General features: G+C 26.9%; 2 protein-coding genes across 9 annotated transcripts; one reads left to right on the top strand and one right to left on the bottom strand.

Annotated features, from left to right (window-relative positions):
• Positions 1–2335: 2335 nt before the first annotated feature.
• LOC132923461 (uncharacterized) lies at positions 2336–6960 on the bottom strand. 4 transcript variants are annotated; one of them, XM_060987472.1, is made up of 6 exons: positions 6679–6960; positions 4865–5001; positions 4655–4796; positions 3269–3477; positions 3008–3162; positions 2336–2942 (listed from the first exon to the last, which is right to left on the bottom strand). In XM_060987472.1, the coding sequence occupies exons 1-6, from the start codon at positions 6680–6682 to the stop codon at positions 2777–2779; spliced, it is 813 nt and encodes a 270-aa protein (XP_060843455.1). In that variant the 5' UTR covers positions 6683–6960; the 3' UTR covers positions 2336–2776. The 4 variants fall into 4 exon arrangements, with proteins under 4 accessions (XP_060843455.1, XP_060843446.1, XP_060843465.1 ...); XM_060987463.1 differs by lacking the exon at positions 6679–6960 and adding an exon at positions 5861–6006; XM_060987482.1 differs by lacking the exon at positions 6679–6960 and adding an exon at positions 5148–5308.
• On the top strand, positions 6184–25449 carry LOC132923431 (glutathione synthetase-like). Of its 5 annotated transcripts, none has more exons than XM_060987429.1 (13): positions 6184–6475; positions 15634–15772; positions 15831–16014; positions 16073–16148; positions 16890–17026; positions 22910–22952; positions 23086–23159; positions 23333–23497; positions 23584–23737; positions 23964–24071; positions 24142–24255; positions 24333–24502; positions 25181–25449. In XM_060987429.1, the coding sequence occupies exons 2-13, from the start codon at positions 15670–15672 to the stop codon at positions 25308–25310; spliced, it is 1458 nt and encodes a 485-aa protein (XP_060843412.1). In that variant the 5' UTR covers positions 6184–6475; positions 15634–15669; the 3' UTR covers positions 25311–25449. The 5 variants fall into 5 exon arrangements, with proteins under 5 accessions (XP_060843412.1, XP_060843420.1, XP_060843404.1 ...); XM_060987437.1 differs by lacking the exon at positions 6184–6475 and adding an exon at positions 14594–14892; XM_060987421.1 differs by lacking the exon at positions 6184–6475 and adding an exon at positions 14594–14898.
• Positions 25450–25526: the final 77 nt, after the last annotated feature.

Raw genomic sequence — 25526 nt, 5'->3', positions numbered from 1 at the left:
AAAAAAAATATATTACAATTTAAATATAGGTGTAATAATATAATATTATCTACTAATTATCCTAGACTGACAAAGTGACAAATCATCTCCATTCAGAATCGTTTTTCGTATACAATGATACCTGTCAATGCATTCAAATTTAACACATCCATTATAGTGACCTACTCAGAGTAGCCGGGTGCTATCTATAGAGCACAACGATACCTACTTCCCCACCTTTTATTTTGAATTAACTACGATTTTCAAACAATCTCTATTTGTAAAATATTGTAATTTTTTAGTCAGCTGTTAACCTAATAAGTAAAATTAGGTAAACAGTAGAATTAAATAGGTACATCACATGCGTGAGCACAATAATGACGTCAATAGAAAATCTCTACTTAGTAATTTTTAAAAACATTTGTAAAATTGTGCAAATAGTGAAATATAATAAACGTATAATCCATAATCCTAATCCATAAACCAGTAATACACATAGGCGCTTAGCACCCTCAAATTCCATATTAGCACTTCCAAAATGTATTGGTTAACCAGGGCTCGGGACTTAAAGCATTTGCTTATTTTTATGGATTAACTTAAAATGTAGCAGAGTGCTATGGACGTTTATGTCATGTTGCAACACATTCAATTATGAAATTTAAAAGTATTTTTTATGCGTTTTTTAAAGATTTTTTAAAAAGATGCTTATTTCTAGTTTTTTCTGAAAACCCCTAGGAAAATCTATAAACCATAAGACAAAATGTCTCTAAAGTAAAATTTGAGTTTTTTATAATATAGATTTATTTATTTATTTTTTTTTATTTTTTTGTTAGAAACTTTTCATAATCATTTTGTTTCAATATGTTTTGTAATCTTTAATTATATTATTATTATTTTAGCACAGTTAAAAATTATATTTAGTACCTACTTTATCATGTAAAAAAGTTACTTTTTGATTAAATATTTTATTAAAATTTAAGTTTTTTAAATGCTTATTTGAGTTCTTATAATGATGTTTTTAAGCGCTTATTTTAATGATTTTAAGTGCTACAAGTCCGAGCCCTGGTTATAATCTATGAAATATGATTTATAATATTATGTCTTAAGTATAGATATAGATTTGGTTCTAAGACTTTTTATCTTCATAATAATAATACATACCGATCAGAATTTTATTTTATTATAAATTATTAATAAGGTAATGTAATTATAACGAAGATGTATGAATGGTGTTGTAGAAAAGGGGTGTGGGGGACAAAGTCATCCACCGGTCACTTTGGTCAATTTTTATCTAGTACCCCCCTAAATTTAATTCAAATTGTGCATATGGTTATACATAAAATTGAATAATAATGTATAATAATAAATTAATTTAACAATTAATTAAATATACAATTTACAAATAATACTTGTATGGTTATATCTTGTATTATTACTTAGGTATATAAATTCAATCATTCAGTGCTTGAATTGAGAGGGACAGAGTCATAGATGCAACTAGACCAATGTATTTGAGGGTGCACAAAAAGTGTAGAGCTCACGAATAGTTAAGAACATAATAATAGGTTCTTATTTTTCTCAATATACAGTTGAGTATAAAATATTTTAATTATTGAAAATATTTACTTAACACGTTGACTGCCATATGGCCGCCGGCGGTCATCTGTAATTCTCAAATTTTATGCATTTGTGACCGCCGGCGCCCATAGTTCATCATTACTACCACGCCATATGACCGCCGGTGACCATAAATGCATTTGGTTTTATATTATTAACTTTTCTATGGCGCTACAATAATGCACTAAAATAAGGACCGTGGCGTAGCGGGAATTATTACAATTTTTTTGTTGATATAATACGTTTTTTTTAATTTTTCTATTTTTTCAAATATTTGGGTATACAAATTTAGAATACATTGAAAAATATTCTTGGCCTAAAACAAATACCAATTGAATGACCGCCGGTGGCCATGTGGCAGTCAACGTGTTAAAAAAAATAGAAAAATGTTTTTATTTTTGGGAGTGCACAAGTCCCCTATGTAGTAGATTAATGGATAGAGTCCCTCTTCTTTTTTAAAAAAAATGTATAAACCTACCCATTAATTACTTCAGTGTTTTTAAAAATATTCTTGTAACAAACAACTTTTTAAAATAATGTGTCTTGCCTATAAAGATGAGTTTTCTTAAATGTACCAAATCTATAACCACAAATTATTCTTTTGTACATTTGTACCCTAAATATATACACATTTATTTTTTAATTTGTATTTGTTATATTATAATGAATACATATTTTTGGTATTACCCATTTAAAAAAAAAATATTAAATAGATATTCAACATGTTTGCTGAAAAGAATAGATGAATACAATAGTTTATATTACAATAATTTGAAAAATATTGGTTGATATTATAACTTTAATTATGTAATGATATTATAGTTATCCAAATAGTTGTAAATAGAAAAAATACATTTCAGTAATTTTTTAATTATACTTAAAAAATAATAATAATAATAATAATATTGTTTATAAAATTTGTATTTATAAAGAAATTTAATATTTTAATTTTGTATAATGAAAATAAAAAAATGCATAAATAAAAATAAAACTGTGGGTTTAAATAAATGCTTGAAAAAAATTATTCCAATATAAAATTTAAAAAATATAATTAAACAAAAGCAAAATTAGATTAACTTAATAATAGAACATAAGCCATGGAAAAATAATATTACCTTATTTTTTTTGTAAATAAATTATATTATTACTTGTTACTAAATAAATATAAATAGGATATCTGTTATTCTAAGGCTCCAGTTAACAACACACCGTCTTCAGGTTTAGGTTCTCTCTTATATTCTGGTTTCGTTACCAGATACACAACTAATCCACAGTATATAACACTCAGTAAGCCCAAAAAATTGCCAAATATTCCTTCTTTTGGGTAATTCTTATAGTCTTTATCCCTAAATTAACAAAACATTCATAATCAGTAATATATATTTTACATTTTTATCACTTAAATACGCACAAAGCAAAAATTAATTTTTCGCCGAATCCAAGAACTGAAGTAGCAACTGCCAGTATAAAATTGAAAATTCCAAAGAAAATGTGATAAGGCATTACAGCTTCCTTATATTGGGCAGCTATTCCAGGATACATGAAGGATACGAACCCACTTATAAACTAAAATATTAATATAATGTATACAGACAATAAATAAATATATTTAATAAATTGAATTTTAACCAAATTCATAATAGGTACTTAAAATAAATAAAACTTAACTAACCTGAGAGAGGAACATTGAAATAGTAACAATACCCAACCAACTGTGTAAAGAATAGAAATTTGGTATTGGAGGATCACTATAAATATGTGAAGCATAAGAGGCCCAGCCAGCAAGTAGTACAAGAACAATTACACAACCATGTATAATAGCATGTTGATTTTTCAAATCTCGTTTATTATAATTGCGGAATGTTCGATAATGAAGAATAGCTAAAAAAAAAGATAATGTTTTCAATAAATAATTTTCAGAATTAATTACATGTAGGTATACAGTCAAATATAATATCTGAAAAGTTTTTATTTGAGAATTTATAATAAATTTAAGACTAAATAAAGTAAACAATAGGCTTTTTATGAATTGATGTACACATGATTTGAAGTATAACAAAAACATTTTTGAAAAATAGAAAAATAATGTACTTATTTTTTTTTTTAATTTTACCATCATGAATAATATAATAATAATATAACTGTTAGTTTTTAATGGCAGAATTTTATTTTGAAATTTTCGAATCATAAATATTAAATTTTTATCAAATAATTGTTTAGATAAACAAAGTAATGAACCAATATTATGAAGTGTACCTTTTTATTCTTGATTATTTCGCTCATCTAAATCAGTGGTCTTCAACCTTTTTAGACTCGCGACCCACTTTTTTAGGCCTACATTTTTTGTGACCCACGTAAGCTTTGTAAAAAAGCTAAAATTAGTTAATGCTTTGCAGTAGTACTATTAAATATTTTTTAAACTGTATTTTCATTTATTCATTGTCTAAGTTTAATAATTAAAAAAATATTTTTTTACCTTCTATAATTTTTATTTTAGAAACAAGACTTATCGCGACCCAAAAATGGGTCGCGACCCATTGGTTGAAAACCACTGATCTAAACTATTATTATTATGAGTTAACCACATACTTTAAATTTGATTTTTATGCATAAAAATATTTTGCTTGAATTAAATAACGTGTAGTTGTCATTCAAAGGAGTAAAAACTTTAAAAAGTTATATAGTGATAAAAAAATTATAGCTTCACCATTTTTCATTTTCAAAAAGGTTGTTTATAATAATTTAGAATTATGCAGACATTTTTTAAATTAAATAATGGATGTTGATAAAAATACCCTTCTGTATAGGTAGTTAGATCCCGTAGATCTGGTATCAAAAAGGAATACCAATTGATACATCAACATGAGTAATCACTGTACAATGTACTTATTTACAAGAGTAAAATTTCAATCAATAAATTTAGGTTCTATAATTAAAGCTAGTAAGGAATATTAAAATTGTGTTTAATACTCTTTATAGCAAATTAACGATAATCCTGAAGCATGCTAATACTAGAAAAGTTAAATTTTTCTCATTTCAGTAATTAATTAAAACTTACAATTTGCAAATAAATAAATAAAACCAATTGTCATTAAAAGTGGGTGCCAGTTGAATATGATTTTGGCTTCAGTAAACCCAAATCCTCCTCGGAAATTGAGAATCCAATAAAATACAGAAAGTATAAGTAATAATCCAACTATCTAAAACAGAAATTTCATAGTAAAAAAAAAGGTTTATCTATTAATAATTGATTTTAAAAAATACCAACCTGACATATTGTATACAATGACGAATATGCACCCACATGATTGAAATTTTTGGACTGTGTCTTGTTGCGATTTTGTTCAGTCATGTTATTTAATGTAACTCCTTCTTCAATTTTATTATTCTCTAACTCTGTAGTAACTGAAAAGATATAAATAGTGTAATACCTTGTTATTTATATAAATATGACAATTAATTTAAGTTAGATGGGTACTTTTTTATGTTAAAAATATAGACTGATAATCAGAATATATTTAAAAAAAGATCGATTGATTGAGGGGAAATACCTATATTATTCTCAAAACCGAAGAAAATAGACGCCCATCAGAAATATTTAAGACAAATATCAAAACTATTCAGCAACAGGCAATGCTGGCAATGTAAGTCTGTTGCCAAGGAGACATAGACATTTGCCAATAAAGACGACAAGCGCTAAGCACCCGCGCATGGCCCACATCACATTATGATAAGATATTATCTGTGTATATACAGGACGATTCACTCGACTGAAATCAGCAAATCTTTCTAGACATTTCAATTGAATTTGTTTTCGTTTTTAATAATAACCATTTTCTGTATAATTTAAAACGAAATTTTTCACAAGTTCTACAATGTTTGACCCCGCTTTTTAGGAACCAATGTACTAATGAAGTTGAAATTTTAACTTCTAATTTTTGATTTTAAGAGGTAATAATTATTGTAATAAATTGTATCATTAATAAAATATAGTGATTAATTTTCAAGGTTTTTTTATTTAAAATATGAGATATTTTTTAATTGTATATATGCTTAGAGAATTGTTTGTGTATTGCCGTTAAAAGTATCACTCTGTAGATAACATTAATATCTTAATATGCCAGAAATCAGGATCCTGATCAGCTACCCAGGGAATAAAGTGAATAAACATAATATTCATGATATTTTATTCGTATCAGTCGACAAAATGATATCTATTTATTATTATTAGCGCGTTGTGTGACAAGTACATTAATATACTTACTTTTTAATCGTTTTCTACTCATTTTTTTTTTATGGTTTTAATACTATTTCCTTAAATTTTTTTATAAAAGTCGTTATTGACCTAAAAAGTAAAAACGTACGATGCAGATAAGTTAAAGCGATAAAAATAACGAATGTCAAAACAAACTTTAGATGTAGATGGTGTAGTGATTAATTTGTTTAAATTATTTCTTATTCGTACACGTAATTAATGTTTTATCAGTTTCAACATAATATGTACCTATTTTAAACGGTGATAGTATTATTAAAATTATACGTGGTTACGTAGGTGGGTACTTAGGTAGTTCATTCGTGTCTGTGATTGTAGGTTTATGTACGAGTATAATACTATAATATGTGTAGACGCTTATACCGAGTTGGTACTAGTCACTCGTAATTCGTATAGTTTGTGCTTTTACGTTTCAAATAGTGATCAACAATCGAAAAACATACTGAATCATTTAAATAACAATTTATTATTTATCCGATAAATAAATAAGATACGTTAGCTTAAAGATTTTAAACCCGGCTAGGTGAGTACCGAGTACCTACGTGACGACGGACGCGCAAACAATACTAAATAAGATAGTTTGGCTGCCACTTGACCGATCATATTGTAAGCGATAACCATTTATATATATAAACCAATAACTAAATAATATAAAATACTGCCGGAAACGATATTATAACATTATTTTACAACAATTTGTCTTTGTATCAAACCTACACATATTCAACTATCACTTGGTGATATATTATATGGTAATAGTAGAACTACGATGTTTGCAATTATTTATTGTAAAAATATAAAACTCATACCCATGTTGAATGTCCAATCTGTAAGTATCTAAATGCCTACAACGATAAATATAAATGTAAATAATGTAATAAAGTCGAATCGATCAACTGTTACATTATATCATTCCTTTTCACTACGTCAATCGTGAGTAATGAATTGTTGACTGAATACAAATATTTCTACGCATATATCACAAAGTTCGGTTAACAACTTATTTGTTGACACCCAAGTCAAATAATGAATAACAAAATTATACACTATACAGTATACACTAAAATCTGAGTGATAAATATTGTTTTTATTGAACATTTGAACATTGATCAGTTAGGTTAGACCAGGGGTAGCCAACCCGTGTACATCATTATAGGGACAAGTTTTAAGCATTTCGAGAAACGCGTATAACGTGTGTAACGGTGCTGTAACAGTGTAACAACACGAACACTAGTCTAGCGACTATACAGCGAGTATCTACCTAACGTACGAAAAAAATATTGATTATTTTGTAATTAAATTAATTAAATTTTCGTTTTACAAACAAATTTTGAGTACCAATTTATTTTATTTTATTACTAGAGCTAATATTTTGTCCTTATTTAATTATATTATTTATAATATGTGTTATATTTAAACGAACTAAAAAGCCCTATAACAATTTTATTATTATTATATTATGTACAGCCATAACAAATTAAATATGTTATGGATATTAAGCATAACAACATAGAATGCATTTAAATGTTAAAAACACAATAACAAAATAATAAGTTACGAACAAATAATATACTATTATTTATTTATTCATTTATCATACTAAAAACTATAAAATGAAAATTAAATAACTCAAATTGTACATCATTATAGTTAATCTCGTGGTTCTATATCAATAGATACAATTATTGAATATTTAATTATTATAATATACATTATACCCCAATTAATTTAAACTGTACCTACGTTCTAATTCGTACAGTTTTTTTTTATTATTAATAAATAATAATTATTCGGCAACTTAGACCGTTGGGCATTAGCTACAAAAATCTTAGCTTAAATATTACATTAAATTTGAAGAAATCGAGATATTATTAACTACGTTGGATAACTTTAATATTGAATACAAGGTTAAGGTTAACCTTGAAAGTTGAAGTACAGACTGTATAGTCTTCAAAAGTATAATCGCATAACCAAGGTTACAGTATAATATAAAACTATAAAGTAAATTAACTTATTCTTAACAATAAATGTCTCATATTAAGTTAAATACTTTACTTTAAAAGACTTATTAATACAAGTCTACGCCACCTCATATCAGGAATAAGTTGATTTTTACCTTGTAGTTTTAATAGTTTTATACTAAGTTAATTCACATAATACTTCAATAAAAATCCAAAGTTATACGTGGGAACATTTTCTACTAATTTGATTGGTAAAAATCCTAAAGCAAATATTTTTTTTAGCCAAATAACCAATTCAGCACTTGATCTATATTCATTAAATATTCGACTACCTTATTAGATTTGTATAAATCAACTTTGATTTAAATTAAACCTAAATATTAAAATTCTTCATTTTGGAAAAATGTCTTCAACAACGTGCCCATTTTTCAAAATCGAAACAAAAAGTTGATTAATAATTGTACATTTATACCAGTAAATATCAAACACAATTTTACAATAATTGTAAGCCACATGTTTGAGACTTGAGTTGATTTTGAAATTAAAAAACAAAACACTAGGAATATAAAAAACATTTAGCAATACATAAATAATAAAAAATTGTTTATAATATTTGGGAGAATGTGAAAACATCCTATCAGCAAATGCAAATGTATGAGAACATAGACTTAATATTTCGAGATTAGTAGCACAATGCACAAGTAAACATTACTAGACTTGGAATTGTTTCCATGTGAGAAAATAACTCATCCCCAGTATTACTTTTATTATTTTCGAGCCTATCAAATACTTGAACTTTTGGTTCTTCTAAATTTTTTGAAATTTTTGTCATACATTTACAATGGAAATCATACATACATACTTTTCCTCCATAATCTTAAATCAGAATGCACAAGTATACGATATATTTTTCTCTGTTTTGAAATTTGGCTCAAATTATTTTATTTGGCCTAGCTAATAAACCATTTTCGCATTAATAATAATTTCAATAATTTTCCTACCAATGATATTATTAGCAATAACCTCATGATTATTATTATTATTTATTAAGCATATTAATATAATAATAACTATTGAAACACTATCATTAACAAGCAGACTATCATAACAATTTTTACATGTACATCGGTATCGGATATTACCACATTTTTCCAGTGTTTTGAATTCCCTGTATTTATGTTTATCAGCATTATGCACGCCTCATCTTTCTCAGTCAGTAATGTCTTTGAATTTTCAAGTCCATTTTAATAGTTAATTCTCTATACACTTAAATACTTTATACTATTACGCCTATTACACGTGTGACACGTTCATTGTATACACAATACGAATTACGAATTGACAATGAAGCATGGATACCAATATCCAACACCGATATCGCTTAGTAGATAGAGTAGTATCTTTATTTAGGATCTATAAATTATTGCCTAAGTGCCTTACATCGAATCGATGATCAGTTAAAATGATAAAATTGTCAAAATATGGTATAAAAACTTATGTTCACTTGTATCATTTTGAAAAAAAAAATATAATTTGTTGTCTTGTCAGGCCTAAGTTTGCAATTAGGAAGGAAAATTGTTATTTGAACTAATAATTAGTTATTGAATGCAAGAGTATGAAAATTATATATACATATATTATGATATATCATTTGGCGGCCAATTGTGTTGTTATAAGTTGAGACGTTGAGTCGCAACAAAGAAAAGTGCACAATCGTGTTGCACTGGGCCCAGGTACCATTTAGCAGAAGTAAATTAGTATCCTTTATTAATACTATTGAACCAATTTTTATTGCGGGACCATTAGATTTTTTCCATTGGATATACGCTCCTAAAGTTAACTTATAAGTATTCAAAGCTCTAATGTCTCCAAATTTGTTGTGTAATATTTGCAACCGTGAAAAGAGTTTTTGGTCAAATAATTTATACCTATCTCGTTCTAGTAACGATACTACGAGTCTCCTATTAAAAATAGCCAGGAGTTAGGATAGATATGATATAAGTCTAGAGGTTTAGTAGTTAACGGGATAAGTGGTTAAGAGTTTAACATGCTTAAATTTGTACCAATATTATGTAGGTATAACCATTGATTTAAGAATAGAATATAGAATAGGTAGTCAATCAATTGACAATTGTATAACTCGTATAGGTATTAGTTTTTCAGATGCTATATGCGGTGTTCGCGGAGGAAAAAATGCCAAATCATTTCGTTAATTTGTGAATGTGACTTTAATGGTCGTACACCCGTTCAAATTTCCAATTCTCCAAACGGAATATTAACTGTTTTAATTCATTAATTTTGATGTTTGCGCCTGAGAAACATGTGACCGCGTTATCTGATTACAATTTTTTTCACATACCACAGCGAAATATAAATCTTTTTAAAGTGGCAAGAAATGTATTAGTGCTTAAATCGCGTACAAGCTCTTCTCGTAAATATAATGCCTTATTTGTTGCGAAACACACGAATACACATATATAAGTGTATATAAGATTTTTGAGTCGCGGAATTTCGACGGTTGCTGCATTTTGATATAAACGAACCTACATAAACTATAGGTATACCACAATTTTCAAAGCACACCTACTCGTCCGATCGACTCAAAATGTTGGTAAATTACCCGTTGGCCGTTACTGGTGACGAGTCTTTGTAATATATTAATTCTAAGAGTAGGTATTAGTGCACTATTCATGATAAAAGTAGCGCCGCACATAGCTTTAGTACCTATTGGTTAATTATGACGGTTAGGTAGATACTTTAACTGGCGCGATACACTATTTTGTACTCCCTAATTGAGATTTAATGATACTATCCGCCGTATCTATCGTGGACTGTATGCTTTCTAAGATGCATCTGCAAACACATGTATTTTGATGCATTCTCCATTATCAGATTCCAACCAATGAGGTAGGTATATTAAATTAATTGAGCTCATTTAAGCAAATTATAGTTTTCCCATTCAAATTGTGTGTGTGAAGGAACTGAACTGTCTCATCCAATTTTTTTCTTGGCATCAATTTTGCAATAATATTTTACCAACTATATAGTATCACCGCGGGCGGTGGTAAACTAGTAAACTCTCCCGATTTTTAAAAATGCATTTAACTCCAAAGTTGCTATAAACAAAATAAAATAAGTAAACAGTCATACCAAAAGTAAAGAAAAAACCATATTATCACAAAAAATAATAGACTAATATAAAGACCAAAAAATAAATACCGTAAGTTTTTTGAAATCTGTACCTATGTTTATAGTATTATAAAAATTAAATTTAAATGTTTTTATTTTACAATATATTAAATTATATTTTGTATTTATTTTTATTTTGATAATAGGTATGTCTAGGCTCATAGTATTTAAAGGCATTGATTTATATTATTATTATTTTTTTTTTTTAACGAAATTTTAAAATGTATTCGATTTATTTTATAATTTTTCATTTTATTTATATTTTTACTATAATTATAGCATTTATAGCCCTCGACGACATTTTTAAAATTATATTAGTAGTACCTACTGGAGTAGACACTGCAGGAGAGTTTACAATCGCCCTCTGATTTAATCGACTTAGGTTTATTGATTACGACTCGACTTGTTTGCGCACGTTTACCTTTTGTACGATTCGTTCGTGTAGTAAAAAACAACTTGTTTGCGCACACATATTTTAGGTTTAAATAATAAAAGTACAACTCGATTGCACACCTATTTGTATCATCAGATTTTTAAAGTTCGATAATCACTAAATTTATAGCTAGGTATCTATATTTATACATTTTTAACCTTGGCGCGTTTCAAAAACATTACAACCACGAAACAATACAAACTTGGATACCATATACCTAGTTAGAACTGTTAGAAGTACTTACCTAGTTATAATACCGCTTGTCGGCGAACAACTGTTTAAAAGTTTGAAACCTAGCAATATCTAAATAACTATATGTTTAATAGTTTAATACACGACGATTATTTTTGATACACCTAGGTTTAGTACTCTTCTAGTCTTCTGCTAAAGCCTAAAGATATATTTTTATTATAAGATAAACTTATATTGCTATTATAGAATATTCGAAAATTGATAATCTGTACTAATAATTCAATTACTTTAGGTAAGTCTAAATTTTAAAATACAAAATATGTGTTTACTCACTGTTTATGTTCTGCGCAAATGAGTCGTCCGTTTTTAGTTTTAAAACGGGTTACGTTGTGCGCAAATGAGTCGTAAATGTTCAGGTAAAAAATGTTAAGTAAAAAATGTATGCAAACGAGTTGCTCTCTACATATTAATTCCAGTACGTATCTCCTCCGATAAGAACTTCGATATTGTCCAGATAATTAATTGAACGGTCAGTCACGTTAACGTTGTCGAGAATGCTTACATTATATGATAGGGGTTTGCAGTAATGTATTTTTATACTCTGTGAATGAACCTATTATTTTTGATAACACTAAAAACAGTAATAAAAACTCGATAGTCGCTAAGTATAATAAGAATTATTTAAGGACTGCCTAACTGCGGCTATTTTTATGCTGTGTATTATTTTTGTATTCATTTATTCCACATATCGGAATATTTATATCTTTTCACGTTTGTTAAATCCTAATTTATTTATCAAATTATTCGTAATGAAATTATTTTGCGAGCCGTTATCCAGAAATGACTGCTCATGTTTCTGTCTGCCAGTGGAGCTTTCAGACATTTATTAGTTATTAGTTATTAGTAATAACTTATTACTATTGCTGTTACCAACAGTGTGAGATTATCGCCATTATTGGTATTGACATTTGCTATATGCCCAACTATTAAAGCATATCTTTTAAAGTGTTACCATTTGTCATTACTCATTAGTATTTCTACAAAGCTCGTTTCTTTATCTTGATGTAAAAGTATATTGTATATAGACTATAGTTTATAGGCTATTATAGCACATTTTCTCGAAGGACATTGTTTTACGTGATGATCGTTTTTTTAAACAATTTTTACATAAGTAATTCATTGACTATTATATTATTAACATAATATTAAGTGCCAGTAATATTGTGTATCGTGCATTTATAATCTATAATCTATATATACCTAAAATGATGAAGAAATATCTTTTGAAGAGGGGGTTTAAATTTTTTATTTTTTAAATTGTGGACAATTTAACTTTTTTCAAACAAAAACCACGCAAGTTTCTCCAAAACTTTTAAACATTTTACCATATTTAAAAAAAAAAAAAAGCTATTTAATTACCCTATCAACCAACATACGTAATTAAACCAGAAATTATGCAAATTATTATTATTAAATTGAAAAAAGTAAAATTTTTTTATCGTTTTGATTTTTAAAAAATAAATTTCGTATTACCTACTCCAAATAATTCAATATTTAGTAAGGTTTTTTTGTTTGTGTATTATTAAAATGCCTAATCGTCTTTTTTTGATGATTTTAAGTTTTTAATTTACGTAAAAATTATTCATCTTGTTAATAATTTGGCATTTTTGATCGACTCCAATTTTTGACTTTTATTTTATTCAGAAACTCTATCGTCGCCTCTGGCGACATATTTGGTACTTCCTTTTTCGAAACTTCTATTTTTCATTGACACATTGTACTTATGTTGAGTTTTGTATGTGTGGCCTGTAATAACAACGCACCCAAAGTCCCAAATTGTGTGGATCATGATTTAAAGCCTTTAATTCTTGGATTTGTGTATTTAGTGAATAGATTAATTGTTTTTAGTTAATGCTGTATTCTTTGTGTATTGAACTATTTTTTTTATTTTAGTAGCAACAGAATTAAGTTTTATTGTAATAGGTATTAATTGTTTCTGGACAATTAGCAATTGGTATAGAAAACGGAATAATATAATGTTAAACCTTAAACGGATGGATAACTGATAATTCATTTTTTTTTATCTCGTTAGAATTAGAGATAAGCTAATCGGAGAATAGGATTTCCACGGGGTGCTCTAACTATATACATGTACATAATGATTATACATGCATCTCAGAATTCTGGACATCTACCGATTTTTAGTGAGACACAGACCTAAAAAAGAAGAAACAGTTTTCGCCTAGAAAGTACTATGGAGTAGTAGAGTGCCTTGAATCTTGATAATTGATAAAGACACTATATCTTCGACATGCCAGTCCAATGGCGTGGCGAGCATATTTCAAATCCTAGGCAAAGTATAGGTACCTATTTAAATAATGACCCACCAACAATATCCCTACAACATAATATATATTCTAAAAATATATGGTAATTTAAAATTTTCATTATAAGTCATAGCCTCATAGCCCATAGGACATAGGTCACCAACAATTTAATATAAAAAAATATTATGTTAATTAACTATACATTCGTCATTCATCCACATAAATTTTAATTTTAAATTTTAAGCTCAACATAAATGTCGAGGGCTAAGCAATTGCATTAAACAAATGTCGTTCACCACGCTACTGCATGTCACTAGCACCATCTATGAACATTATGTATGTTCACCACGATTTAAGATTAAGATATCTTAATTCATGCTGGTGAATGGTAATACTAATCACCGTCGGTAATACTCATAGGAAAGTTACTCTAGGGTCTGTGCCATCAATATATCGGCTAGGTTAGTGAAAACAGTTAAAAAATAAGTATTAAATAATAATGCTTATCAGATAGCGATAAGACATGCTAATTTACGTATTACGGAGTAGGGAGCACGGATATAGATTATAGATAGTATCTATATCCGTGGTAGGGAGTAGTAGTAAGTATAAAATGAAGTAGCTACTAGCTAGTTAGGAGCTCGGCCGCTCGGCGCTAAAGCTTTAAATATTTCCAAATAATTTCAATTTTACTTTTACGTTTTAACAAATATTATATATTTTATTTGTTGTAAAATTTGTTTTTACATAATTAATATTAATAAAATATTAAAATAATAGATTTAGAATAAAAACAAAGTTAAAATTAAGCAGAAGACTTTAGGTTTAGGTAATAAGACTCAAAAGGACTTCATACCACCAATTTGTATGTTTGTATACATTCATATACAGAAACATATTCATTGTGATAACTCGTTTTAGGTGTGGGTGAGTTGGTGGATATTATTATTATATAATGTATAATTTATAGCTCTTGAGTTCTACTAGTCCTAGACTATTAAAATACTTTAAAAAGACACATTTGTATTATTTAATCTGACTGACCTGACTTGTTTTTTTTCTTCACAAATTAGAGATAATATTTAAGTAGGTAGTTAAGATTACAAACATTTTTAAACAAGAAATTAGTAAGAATCATACCATTTATCATTAATTTGTAAAACTGAAATATTTGTCATACAGTTTTTTTCAAGTTAAATAGTTCAAGTTAAAATAATTGAAATTAATGTTGTGTAGTTATTTGTTAGTAACCTCTAATAAATTTTTATTAAATGTAAATATAAACTAAATTATAATTAACATCATTATTGTGCATTGAACAAGGTGAAAATTTTTTATTAATTTATTTTTTATTTTTTGTACAATACTATTACAATAGTCGAGTCATTGCTAAATGTTTACCATTTAAGTATAATATCGTTTATTTACCATTTTAATTTTTACTCTTTAATATTTATAAAAATGGGTATATAAATTCCCCTATTAGTTTTGAACTATATAAAATTGCTACAATCCTACAATATATTATGTATATGTTTTTCAAATGTAGTTGAAATCATATTTTTTGGCTTAATATAAATAAACTCTATTATGTAATATTTTATACATTTATTTTACCATTCATTATTAAATTAATAGTTTCATAAAAGTTGTATTATTTAGATTCAAAACTGTGAGCGCACATCAATACATCATAAAATGGCAGCAAATTTAAATCCATGTATATCACTTCCAATTAATTTGGGTGAAAATGATTTTCAAGATCTTGTACAGAAGGTTAAAGATTGGACCATCATGCATGGTAGTTATAATATTTACAATTTTTTATAAACATGTTATTAATTAACAAATATTTTTAGGAGGTGGTATGAGGTCAAAGACACAATTCTCGTATGATTCTTTAACCGTGGTACCATTTACACTATTACCATCAGTTTTTCCACGATCTGAATTCCAAAAAGCAGTTGCAATACAACCAGCGCTGAATGAGCTTACACATCGAGTATCTAATGATCATGAATTTTTATATTCATGTCTAGAAAAGTATTATACATTTTTATATGTCATTAAACAGTTGGTAAAAATTTAATTTAATTTTTAGAACAATAGAAGTTGATGAATTTACACGTAATTTATTTAAATTATATGAAACTACAAGGAATGAAGGTTTTACGCAGGTAAGTTTCTAATTTTTATAAAGCATGTCATACATTTTTCACTTTTTATTTAATAGATATACCTATATTTTTACATTCAACAAGCATTTTGAATAGTATGCAAGACAAAGTCCCAATCTAATAAAACTGTACCATAAATATGCACTTTGGTGGGGCAGGATGTGTACGTGCACAATGCTCATGCTCATGCACATGAAATGTTTATATGTGGTTACTGTTAGAAGTTTTATTCTTTTATCAATATCGTAGATAATAATACATATTATACATAGGAAAGGCTTTATCCCCAGGGTGAAGGGGGTAAGCAGATGGTAAGATATCTCTTGCAAATAATCACTGACTACCCTTATGGACTGGTCTTGGATTTTTGTAATACATTTAATAAAAATGTTTTAAATTATAACAATATAATATTTAAATAACAGCCTAATAATTTAGATATTACATGATTCATACTTAAATAAATTTTAGTATATGCTTATGACACTAATAGCTTGAGTTAAAGGTTTTATGAAAAGATTACTAATAAAAAATAGAATGTAATGTAAATGTACTTGTGTTTGTAATTTAAATAATTATAAATAGGAAAATCCATTATTCAGTTAGTGATAATAATCACATCATTATAAAAGACTAAAATTCATTATAATTATTAGCATTTTTTTTGGAGATGCTAAAAAATTATAACATTTCATCTTATTGGGGATATACATATATGCTTATCACGTATGATTTTTCAAGCGCTTGAGCCTGGGAATATTGCGCTCAGACATCATGCAGGAAAAGGAAGCAAGCGATGATCGCATCAAACAAGTTGAAATGAACACAATTGCTAGCGGATTTGGTTGGCTTGGTATCGTTTCCGGGGACATTCACAGGTCAGGATTAAACACACCTAACTTTCTATATATCTGGACCCAAATCTTTTTTGTTGTTGTATATACATCAGACCTTTGTCTTTATCAAGTATCAGATACTGATTAGTTTATGCTCCTTTTAATTTAAATAACTTTTGTATGTTCTGACAATATAACGATAAAGATAAATTTTTTTAGAATATGTATTCATCATATTAAATCAATTATTATACAGTTAATAATAAATATAAATTATACAATGGGGCATAACTCGTTTGTGCATATTCTTACAATTTTGCCTGTAAACTAATAGACTGTTTGCGCATAGGTAAGTGTCCAAAAATTAACAACCTAATTTGCACACAGTTTTTTACTTTATTTAATTTTTTTATATAAAAATAAATTAATACATATAACAATCTGATACTTAAAATACTTTTTCATATGAATGTGGATTGCGTAAAAAATATAAAACAAACATAAAAATGTATAAGTTTAATATAATAAATTATAAGTACTTATATAGGCAGAACTAAACATTTTCATTAGACTGGGCGACTCATGTGAGTCATTTTACACCAATCATATCCAAAGGAAAGGGTGAAGGGCGATAGGAGACACCAATGTTTTTTATTGCAATACAAATGTATAACATAAGTAATTATAAATGTTTTAAACTTATAAATCTAAAATTGTATCACTTTACAAATCTTACATATGAAATACAGATACTAAATATATTTTAAACATTTAAACTCTTCTATTTATTACGTACAATTAATTTCTCAATTATTTTTCGTATTTATACCTAATTTATTTTATTACATTTAAAATAATATATTCTTAGCAAATGTATACATTAATACCAGCCAATTAGCCTGGGCCCAGTTGACCCAGACCTTAATTCCTTCCATGAGTACTTATAAGTTGTAACAAACAATTTTATAACCAATAAGGTGAACATTAATATCTAATTTATTTCAAATATTTCATATAAAATGATGTGTCCTGATAAATTTAGATTTTTGTTGTAGTTTTATAACATTGTATATGTTTCATTCTAGGTGTAGCGTCCTCTTGATTTTATTTTTTGTGATAAAATAAGGCCAGGAATTTGTTAAATGAATGGGAAAATTTATTACTCAATAATTATTTTTTTAAATTTTGTTTAGAATTGTTTACTTTTGAAATTGTATAATTAATAGATTACATACAATTTATATGATTTATGTAGGAAAAATACTATAAAATGTATATAAATGCATAAATGTCAAATTATTTAGTAGGTACTATTTATATTTTGAGCACTATTAAAATTATGTTTTAAATAATTAAGAATCTACTTAAGAAAAAACAAATATACAAGTTATACATTATAAATATGATACAATTTTCAATTATATATTAAAAAAAAAATATATTGATTTACTGATTTGTTTTAAAATTTAGTTTGCAAACAGATTGTAAGATTATGCTCAAGCTTGTCACAGTCCTTTTTAAAATTTGCGTGCTAACAATTAATGTTTTGCGAGTATGTGCATAAACAGGATGCACGCATACAAATTTTATTTTATTATATTTTATAATCTATAATCTTCAAACGCATTGTATAATATGCTTAGCTTTATAATAGCATTCAGCTTCTATAACTTCATCTATATATTCGTACCTGCAGTGAATTTAATAATATTCAATCTTAATTTTTACTATTTTGCATTTATTAAATTTATAACTTAAGTTAATATTTTATACTCTTATAGTATTAATCTTTTTTTTACTAATACATTTGATTAGCTATATTTAAATTAGTATAAATTATTGTGAAATGTCATTAAGATTTATAAGTTTTCAAATTTTAATAAGCACCAATAATTTTAATTATTTTTATTTATAAAAATTTAATTATTGAACTATTTTAAGCATAACACAAATTTATTTTAATTTTTCTTTAAACATTAAAGTTCTTGATATATTTTTAATGTATTTGAAGAAAATTACAAAGAATTAATAGATTTAATTCTCTTTTCGTTGATTTAGTTAAAATACTAAGTAGATTTAGGTTATTTTAGTTAACTTAACCTAATGTTGAAAAATCATAAATAATATTTTTTTTTATACAAGTTAAAATCAATTTGATATAAAAATATCAGTAATAATGAAATAGCTGATAATTAAATTGTACTGTTATTTAATAATTTATTTATAGTGAATCTTAGTTGATTTATTGTTTTATTATCGAAAAGTATGTATATAAAATTGCTTGCTATATTAACAAATGAAAACTAAACACTTTGTGTTACTAATTAGTAATTACTATTATAAAATATTATATAATATGTATTATAACAATTATTTTTCTTGAGGATTCGTTTACAACTTTTCAATTTATTTTTGAGGGTTCTGTCATTGGACAGCATCCCAGCTCTCTCCTCATAAATATTATTATCATGTACATATTCTCCATCACATTTATCTTATTCTCTTAGGGCCAGTTGTACCGTCTCCGATTAAACTCCGATTACGCTTAATCACTGATAACAGATTTTTTAACCGGCCTAATTTGGCCGATTAAACTATGATTAACTTTAATTGAAGACTGTACAACTGGCCCTTATTGTACATACTTTGCTACAGATTTTAAAAGTTCTATTTTAATAAAAAAAATTTATTTTAATAACAACATAACAATTTTACACCGGGTGTCTTCACCTTTTGGAGAAGTAGAATAGTAAAAATACTTAAATAGTTCTATTAATAACTTAAGGGGAATTTCTGTTGAAAAATTGGATCTAATTTTTGAAAGGGGGTCAAAAGTAAAAATTTTCATGTACTTTTCTTAAAGAAAAACGGGAATTTTTTTATTAAACTAGTTTTTGATAAAATGTATTTCTTTATTTTGTTAAAATTCAAAAATGAATAATCATAGATACTTGAGTTTTCACAAAATGTTTATGTTAGTATTTTCTACATGTAATATAATTTTCTAAATATTTTGACTCTTTTAAAGTTAACTATGGACTTTGAACTTTTTAATTTATTTTTATTTTTTTTCCTATAAATTTTAATTAACAATTATTCGTTGGGTTTAAATTTAATAAAAATCACATGCGAGTTATTTTTATATGTGTATACAAATATTGAAAATACATATTATGTACATTTTTTTTTATGAATTTGAATTTCAAATTTGGTCAAAATTACTTATTTAAACAATGATTAATGATATAAATTATTTTATCATAATTTAAAAATATTATTTGTGGGTACTTTAAAGTTGTACGTTTATTATGAACTTTTGAAATTTTCAAATTATGCAGATCATTAATTTTAAGATATTAGCTATTAATACCATGAATGATATGAATCTGTTCACCCTGTTTTGTCTGTTTTATGGTAAGGTGGTACAATATACTCATGATATAATTTGGTATACATATACATTATCAAAATAATTAAATATTAATAATAAAATAAATCCGATGTTTTTTTAAAAATTAAATAAAGCTATCGTAGTACTAATGGTAAAATAAATTACTTTTATAACAAATTAAAAACATATATTTATCATGAAATGTACTTAGTGATACCATTTGGCTAACGGACTGTCTCTACCTATAATCCAATACCACTCGACACTTACTGAACATTAGAGTAGTACTCCAATTTTTTTTACGATTTTAAATTGATTATCTACATTCCCGTATTTACGTCACTGCTCATTTTTGTTTTCTGCCGTATCGTTTGTAGAAGGAATAACAATGGCGTTGTGGAGAAGTGACAAATTTTATATCATTATGAATATATACCTAACTAAGCATATTCTATAATATAAATGAGACGTATGATTTAAATCAGAACTACCTATAGTCTACAGAATTTATTCAACTGTGTCTTATTTTTTTTTTACTTTTGTCAAGTACTCAAGTATCTCAAGTAGATAACTTGCATCTACATTCTTAATTATACTTACATTTTGTAAACTTATGATTACTCCTAGGCTAGCACCTATTAACAGCTGATCTTTGCTTGAACTGAACGTTTCTTAGTTTTTTTTTACGCTTCTTATTGTTGGCTTTTTAATTGTTTTTATACTGCTTCCCCTTCAAAAGCGTAGATTTAACATAATTACTAATTATTAATTAGTATTTAGTATTTACATACGTTGTGTTAGTGTTCATTTCATATATTCTGGTAATAGCTTAAATATATTTCAGTATTTAGATCTTCGAAAATTTGGTCTAATCGGTTAAAGATCCGTTATAACCTTATATTATAGACCAGTGTTTCCCAACCTTTTTACCACCACGGACCACTTCCACAATATTTTATAGGTCGCGGACCACCTCAATTTTACACAAACTAGGAAGACTTTTTTTTTTTTTTTGCTCATTAACAAGAATACACAAAATTTATTGAAAAATGATCATTATCGTTCGCGATAATAGTATAATTTATTACTCTGATACCTACACACTTATAAAAGTGGAAAATACTTATCGGTCGTCGGCAGAAACAACGATAAGATAACCGTATATTACGGTAAAATAAAATATTTTTCGCTGTTCAAAAAAAAAAAAATAATTTTTAATAGAAAACTAAGAAAGGTACCGCGGACCACCGGTTGGGAAACACTGTTATAGACTATAGTAGGGGTACGACATAATTATTTTTTTATTTTACATATTCTCTAAGTTTAGATTGTACCTATCAATTACTTAAACAGTTAAACGTCTCTCCAATATTCATTAAATTATTATAAATTCCCAACGATTAAAGATTTAGTAATTTAAAATGTACGATTGCAGTATACAATGTTTTGTTTCTACATTAAAAGATGTGTTGACAATATTTTGTCACTTCTCACGTGTAGTCACCATCAACTCTATTAGCTCTAGTATCATCGTATCCGTATTTTTAACATAAATATTATGAAACTTCCGTTCTTTACCGAAAAAAAGATATCATAGAAAACGTCCTCGCAGCGCATACCCTATATTATAATAATATATATAATTATAATACAACAATATATTGGTATCGATACTGTTTTTGGCTATTTAATCTAATTTTATTAGCTATTGCCTAATACTAGCATACATCCGTATGTATTGTGTACACTCATGCACAATTGGTTACTCTTAAAAACTTTTAAAGGGATCTTTTTATTTTTAAAATGCTTGTTGGATGGATGGTAAAAAAACATAAATCATATAATTTGTGTAAATCTGCGCGGGGTTTTGATGACTCTTCTGTAGAAAGATACACGTAGTGTATTTGTGTTGATGTGTGGTGCTTTACAGTCGCGGTGTCTGGGATTATTGAGATCCGACTACTTGTTGGACGTTTGCAATTCTACCTCCGTGAAACAAGTGGAAATGAACACGATCGCTTCGAGCTTTGGCGGTTTGACATCTTCAGCCCCAACTCACAGGTACATAACAATTACCAGCAGTTGCAAAAAAATTCGTTTGGTCTATACTGACATAAAGCGGATCCATAACAATATAATATTACGCATCTTTGCCGGCTATATGTATTATATATTTTCATATCTTTAAGTTATAAGTGTAGATATTGATTATAATTTATAATACATTATGTTTTTATATTTATTGACTCCGCATATTTTATAATAATATAGATATAAGTACGCGCATCTATTCGAGATACTTATTTAATATATTGTAAAGTATATATTAACGCCTCTTAGATACTTTTTTTGTTCTTTCTTCTAAGCCGCGAAATTGTAAACTTGATCAAGGACAGAGGTCTAATGTCAGATCGATAAACTATCTATACCACGAAGAACATTATAATAATACAATATATATACCAAAAGTAACTCGTACATTATAGGATTATACCATCCGTAAATGTAAAAATTATTTTTTTATTTTTTTATAGGTTTGTATTTCAACAGTTGGGAATGTTGGATAAATTGAACGTGGTAAGCATTATTTTATTAAACTTATGCAAATGTACTTAATTCTGCCCGTCGTCTGCGTATAACACGATTACATTGCGTTGTTCCTATGTGTAGTAGTACTTGTTTTTTTATTGATTTGTTTTCGATTTTTCAGTTACCCGAAAATAATGCATTACAAGGTCTGACTTCAGCGATTATTAAAGCTTGGGAACTGTTCAACGAAAAAGAGTATGTGAATTGTTAGATATAATTAATCTAAAAATTAAAATATATTTAAATCCCGGGCAGAAACCGGTTTGATTTTTTTACACCTATTATACACTAATTGAATAATAGCAGGTGATGAATAACGATAATAATATAATTATTAATATTATTATACATTTTTTAAAACGTTTTAGTTCAGCTATCTTGGTAATTATTGAAAATCAACCAATGAACATCTGCGACCAACGTTTTCACCAATTCGAAATAGCTCGCCAAAGACCAGAAGTTAAAGTCATCGTCAAAACGCTGACACAGATGTCTAATGAAGCAACGCTATCTGATTCTAAAGGCCTATTTGTGTAAATCGATAAAAATGATACATGGACCTGTTAATAAATAGCGTCCACAGGTTAATATAATATAATAATAAATATTTTATTTTTAGCCAAGGGAAAAAAGTCGCTGTTGTGTACTACAGGGCCGGTTATTCGCCTAATCATTATTTCGGCGAGGCCGAATGGTCCGCACGTTTGATGATTGAACGTTCAACAGCTATCAAATGCCCAAATATTCAATATCATTTGGCGGGAACTAAAAAAGTACGTTAATAAAATGTGAATTCCGAAGTTTGAAACGAGTTATGTATTGTCATCTGGTCTAGAATTATAGAATTATTTAAATTACAAACACCCACAAATTTGGTAGTTTGCTTTTAATTTTGTGTGATTAAAATAATGATAGAATTATGCGTCGAACGCCGCCATAAGTTGTTACTATTTTCTCACATATTAAATGATATTCAGTCATATATCCTGTTTATTTCAGGTACAACAAGCTTTGGCGACTCCAGGAACGCTAGAACGTTTTGTTAAAGACCCTCAAAAAGTTGCCGAAATCCGAAAAGTGTTCACGGGATTGTATGCCCTTGACTTGGTGAGTGATAATTGTTGTCCATAAGACAGTTTTGGTTAGTGGATGAATTATTTTTATACCATATTTTTAGGATGAAAATGGAGACAAAGCCATCAAAATGGCTTTAGATGCGCCGGATCGGTTCGTGTTGAAACCACAAAGAGAAGGCGGAGGCAACAATTTGTACGGAGAAGATATAAGAAAAGTACCTAATATTTCTAATATTATTTAATTAATAAATACTTAAATACTTGCATTATTTATATATTATATATTTTATAGAAACTTATGAGCTGCATGAAAAGCAAAGAACGATCAGCTTGGATTTTGATGGACAAAATAAATCCTCCCGTTCAAAAAAATTACCTAATTAGACCTAACCAGGATTTTGAGAAAAACTCAGCTCTGTGCGAAGTTGTATCTGAGATGGGTATCTTTGGTATCATATTATGGTGTGTAACTTTCTATGTCATATTACTCATATAGTCATACATAATGTATAAACAAGAATATAATATGATATATTCATTTTATGAAGGAAGAGGAACATTAGTTATAAGCTGATTAACTGTTTTAAAATTGTTAATAAAATTAATTATAACATATATTACAGTATTATATGATAAGTAGATAGTATTAATTTAATTAAAAAAAAAAATTAACCTATATTGACCTTATTAAATAGATATCCGCTAATATAAAAAGATTATAGTTTAAATTAATTTTACTGTTATTGTAAAGAAATAAGGTTTAAATCAGTTATATTCATTAAAAGTTATGGACACTTAAATTTATTTATTATAAACAAATCATAACTAACACAATTTACAAATTTAATTTAAAACACTAGGTATACGTGTATAACACAGTAACTTCTTTATTATTAATACAGCTGATAAAAATTAAAATTATTACAAATAGTACAAATAAAAATCTAATTATTGTGTTGAATTTTAGTAATAATTGTAATAATTCTGTACCTTTAGTTGGTAATGGCAAGTTGGTACAATATGAGTTTTATCGAATTCCAAATATAAGGGTAACTAGGAAAAGGGGATTTTAGCTAACATACTGTACTTTGGTTATGGTAGTACTTTTTTTCTTTTATTTATTTGAATCAAATATTTTAGTGACGGTGATGAAATATTGATCAACAAACAAGTGGGACATATGATGCGCACAAAACTGACATCGTGCAATGAGGGTGGTGTTCATGCTGGTGATGGTGTTTTGGACAGCCCATTCCTCATCGATGATTAGAACTACCCAAAAATATGAACAAATAATGGGAAAATGGAACATAAAAATAAAAATGTTATTACTGTTATATTTTTAATATTATATGTTAATTTTGTGCAAATGTTACCAATAAATATTTATTTATTTGTGAAATACTTAATTTGAATATTTATTCATTTTGTAATAAACTAAACAATTATAATATTTATAGTGTATATATTATATTATAATTTATAA

This window comes from Rhopalosiphum padi, chromosome 1 (assembly GCF_020882245.1).
Source record: "Rhopalosiphum padi isolate XX-2018 chromosome 1, ASM2088224v1, whole genome shotgun sequence".
NCBI lineage: Eukaryota > Metazoa > Arthropoda > Insecta > Hemiptera > Aphididae > Rhopalosiphum > Rhopalosiphum padi.
Note: the sequence above shows the minus strand (reverse complement) of the source record. Positions and strands in the feature narration are given on the sequence as shown.

What these genes read in the sequence shown, in the direction of transcription:
- LOC132923461 (XM_060987463.1), bottom strand. Translation starts at nt 5,882, where the DNA reads ATGAGTAGAAAACGATTAAAAA. An exon ending in GAGTAGAAAACGATTAAAAA is followed by an intron (nt 5,002 to 5,860) that starts GTAAGTATATTA and finishes ATATCTTTTCAG; the next exon opens with TTACTACAGAGTTAGAGAAT. An exon ending in TATTTATTTATTTGCAAATT is followed by an intron (nt 3,478 to 4,654) that starts GTAAGTTTTAAT and finishes CTTTTTTTTTAG; the next exon opens with CTATTCTTCATTATCGAACA.
- LOC132923431 (XM_060987429.1), top strand. Translation starts at nt 15,670, where the DNA reads ATGGCAGCAAATTTAAATCCATGTATATCACTTCCAATTAATTTGGGT. An exon ending in TTATATTCATGTCTAGAAAA is followed by an intron (nt 16,015 to 16,072) that starts GTATTATACATT and finishes TTTAATTTTTAG; the next exon opens with AACAATAGAAGTTGATGAAT. An exon ending in GATTGTATGCCCTTGACTTG is followed by an intron (nt 24,072 to 24,141) that starts GTGAGTGATAAT and finishes CCATATTTTTAG; the next exon opens with GATGAAAATGGAGACAAAGC.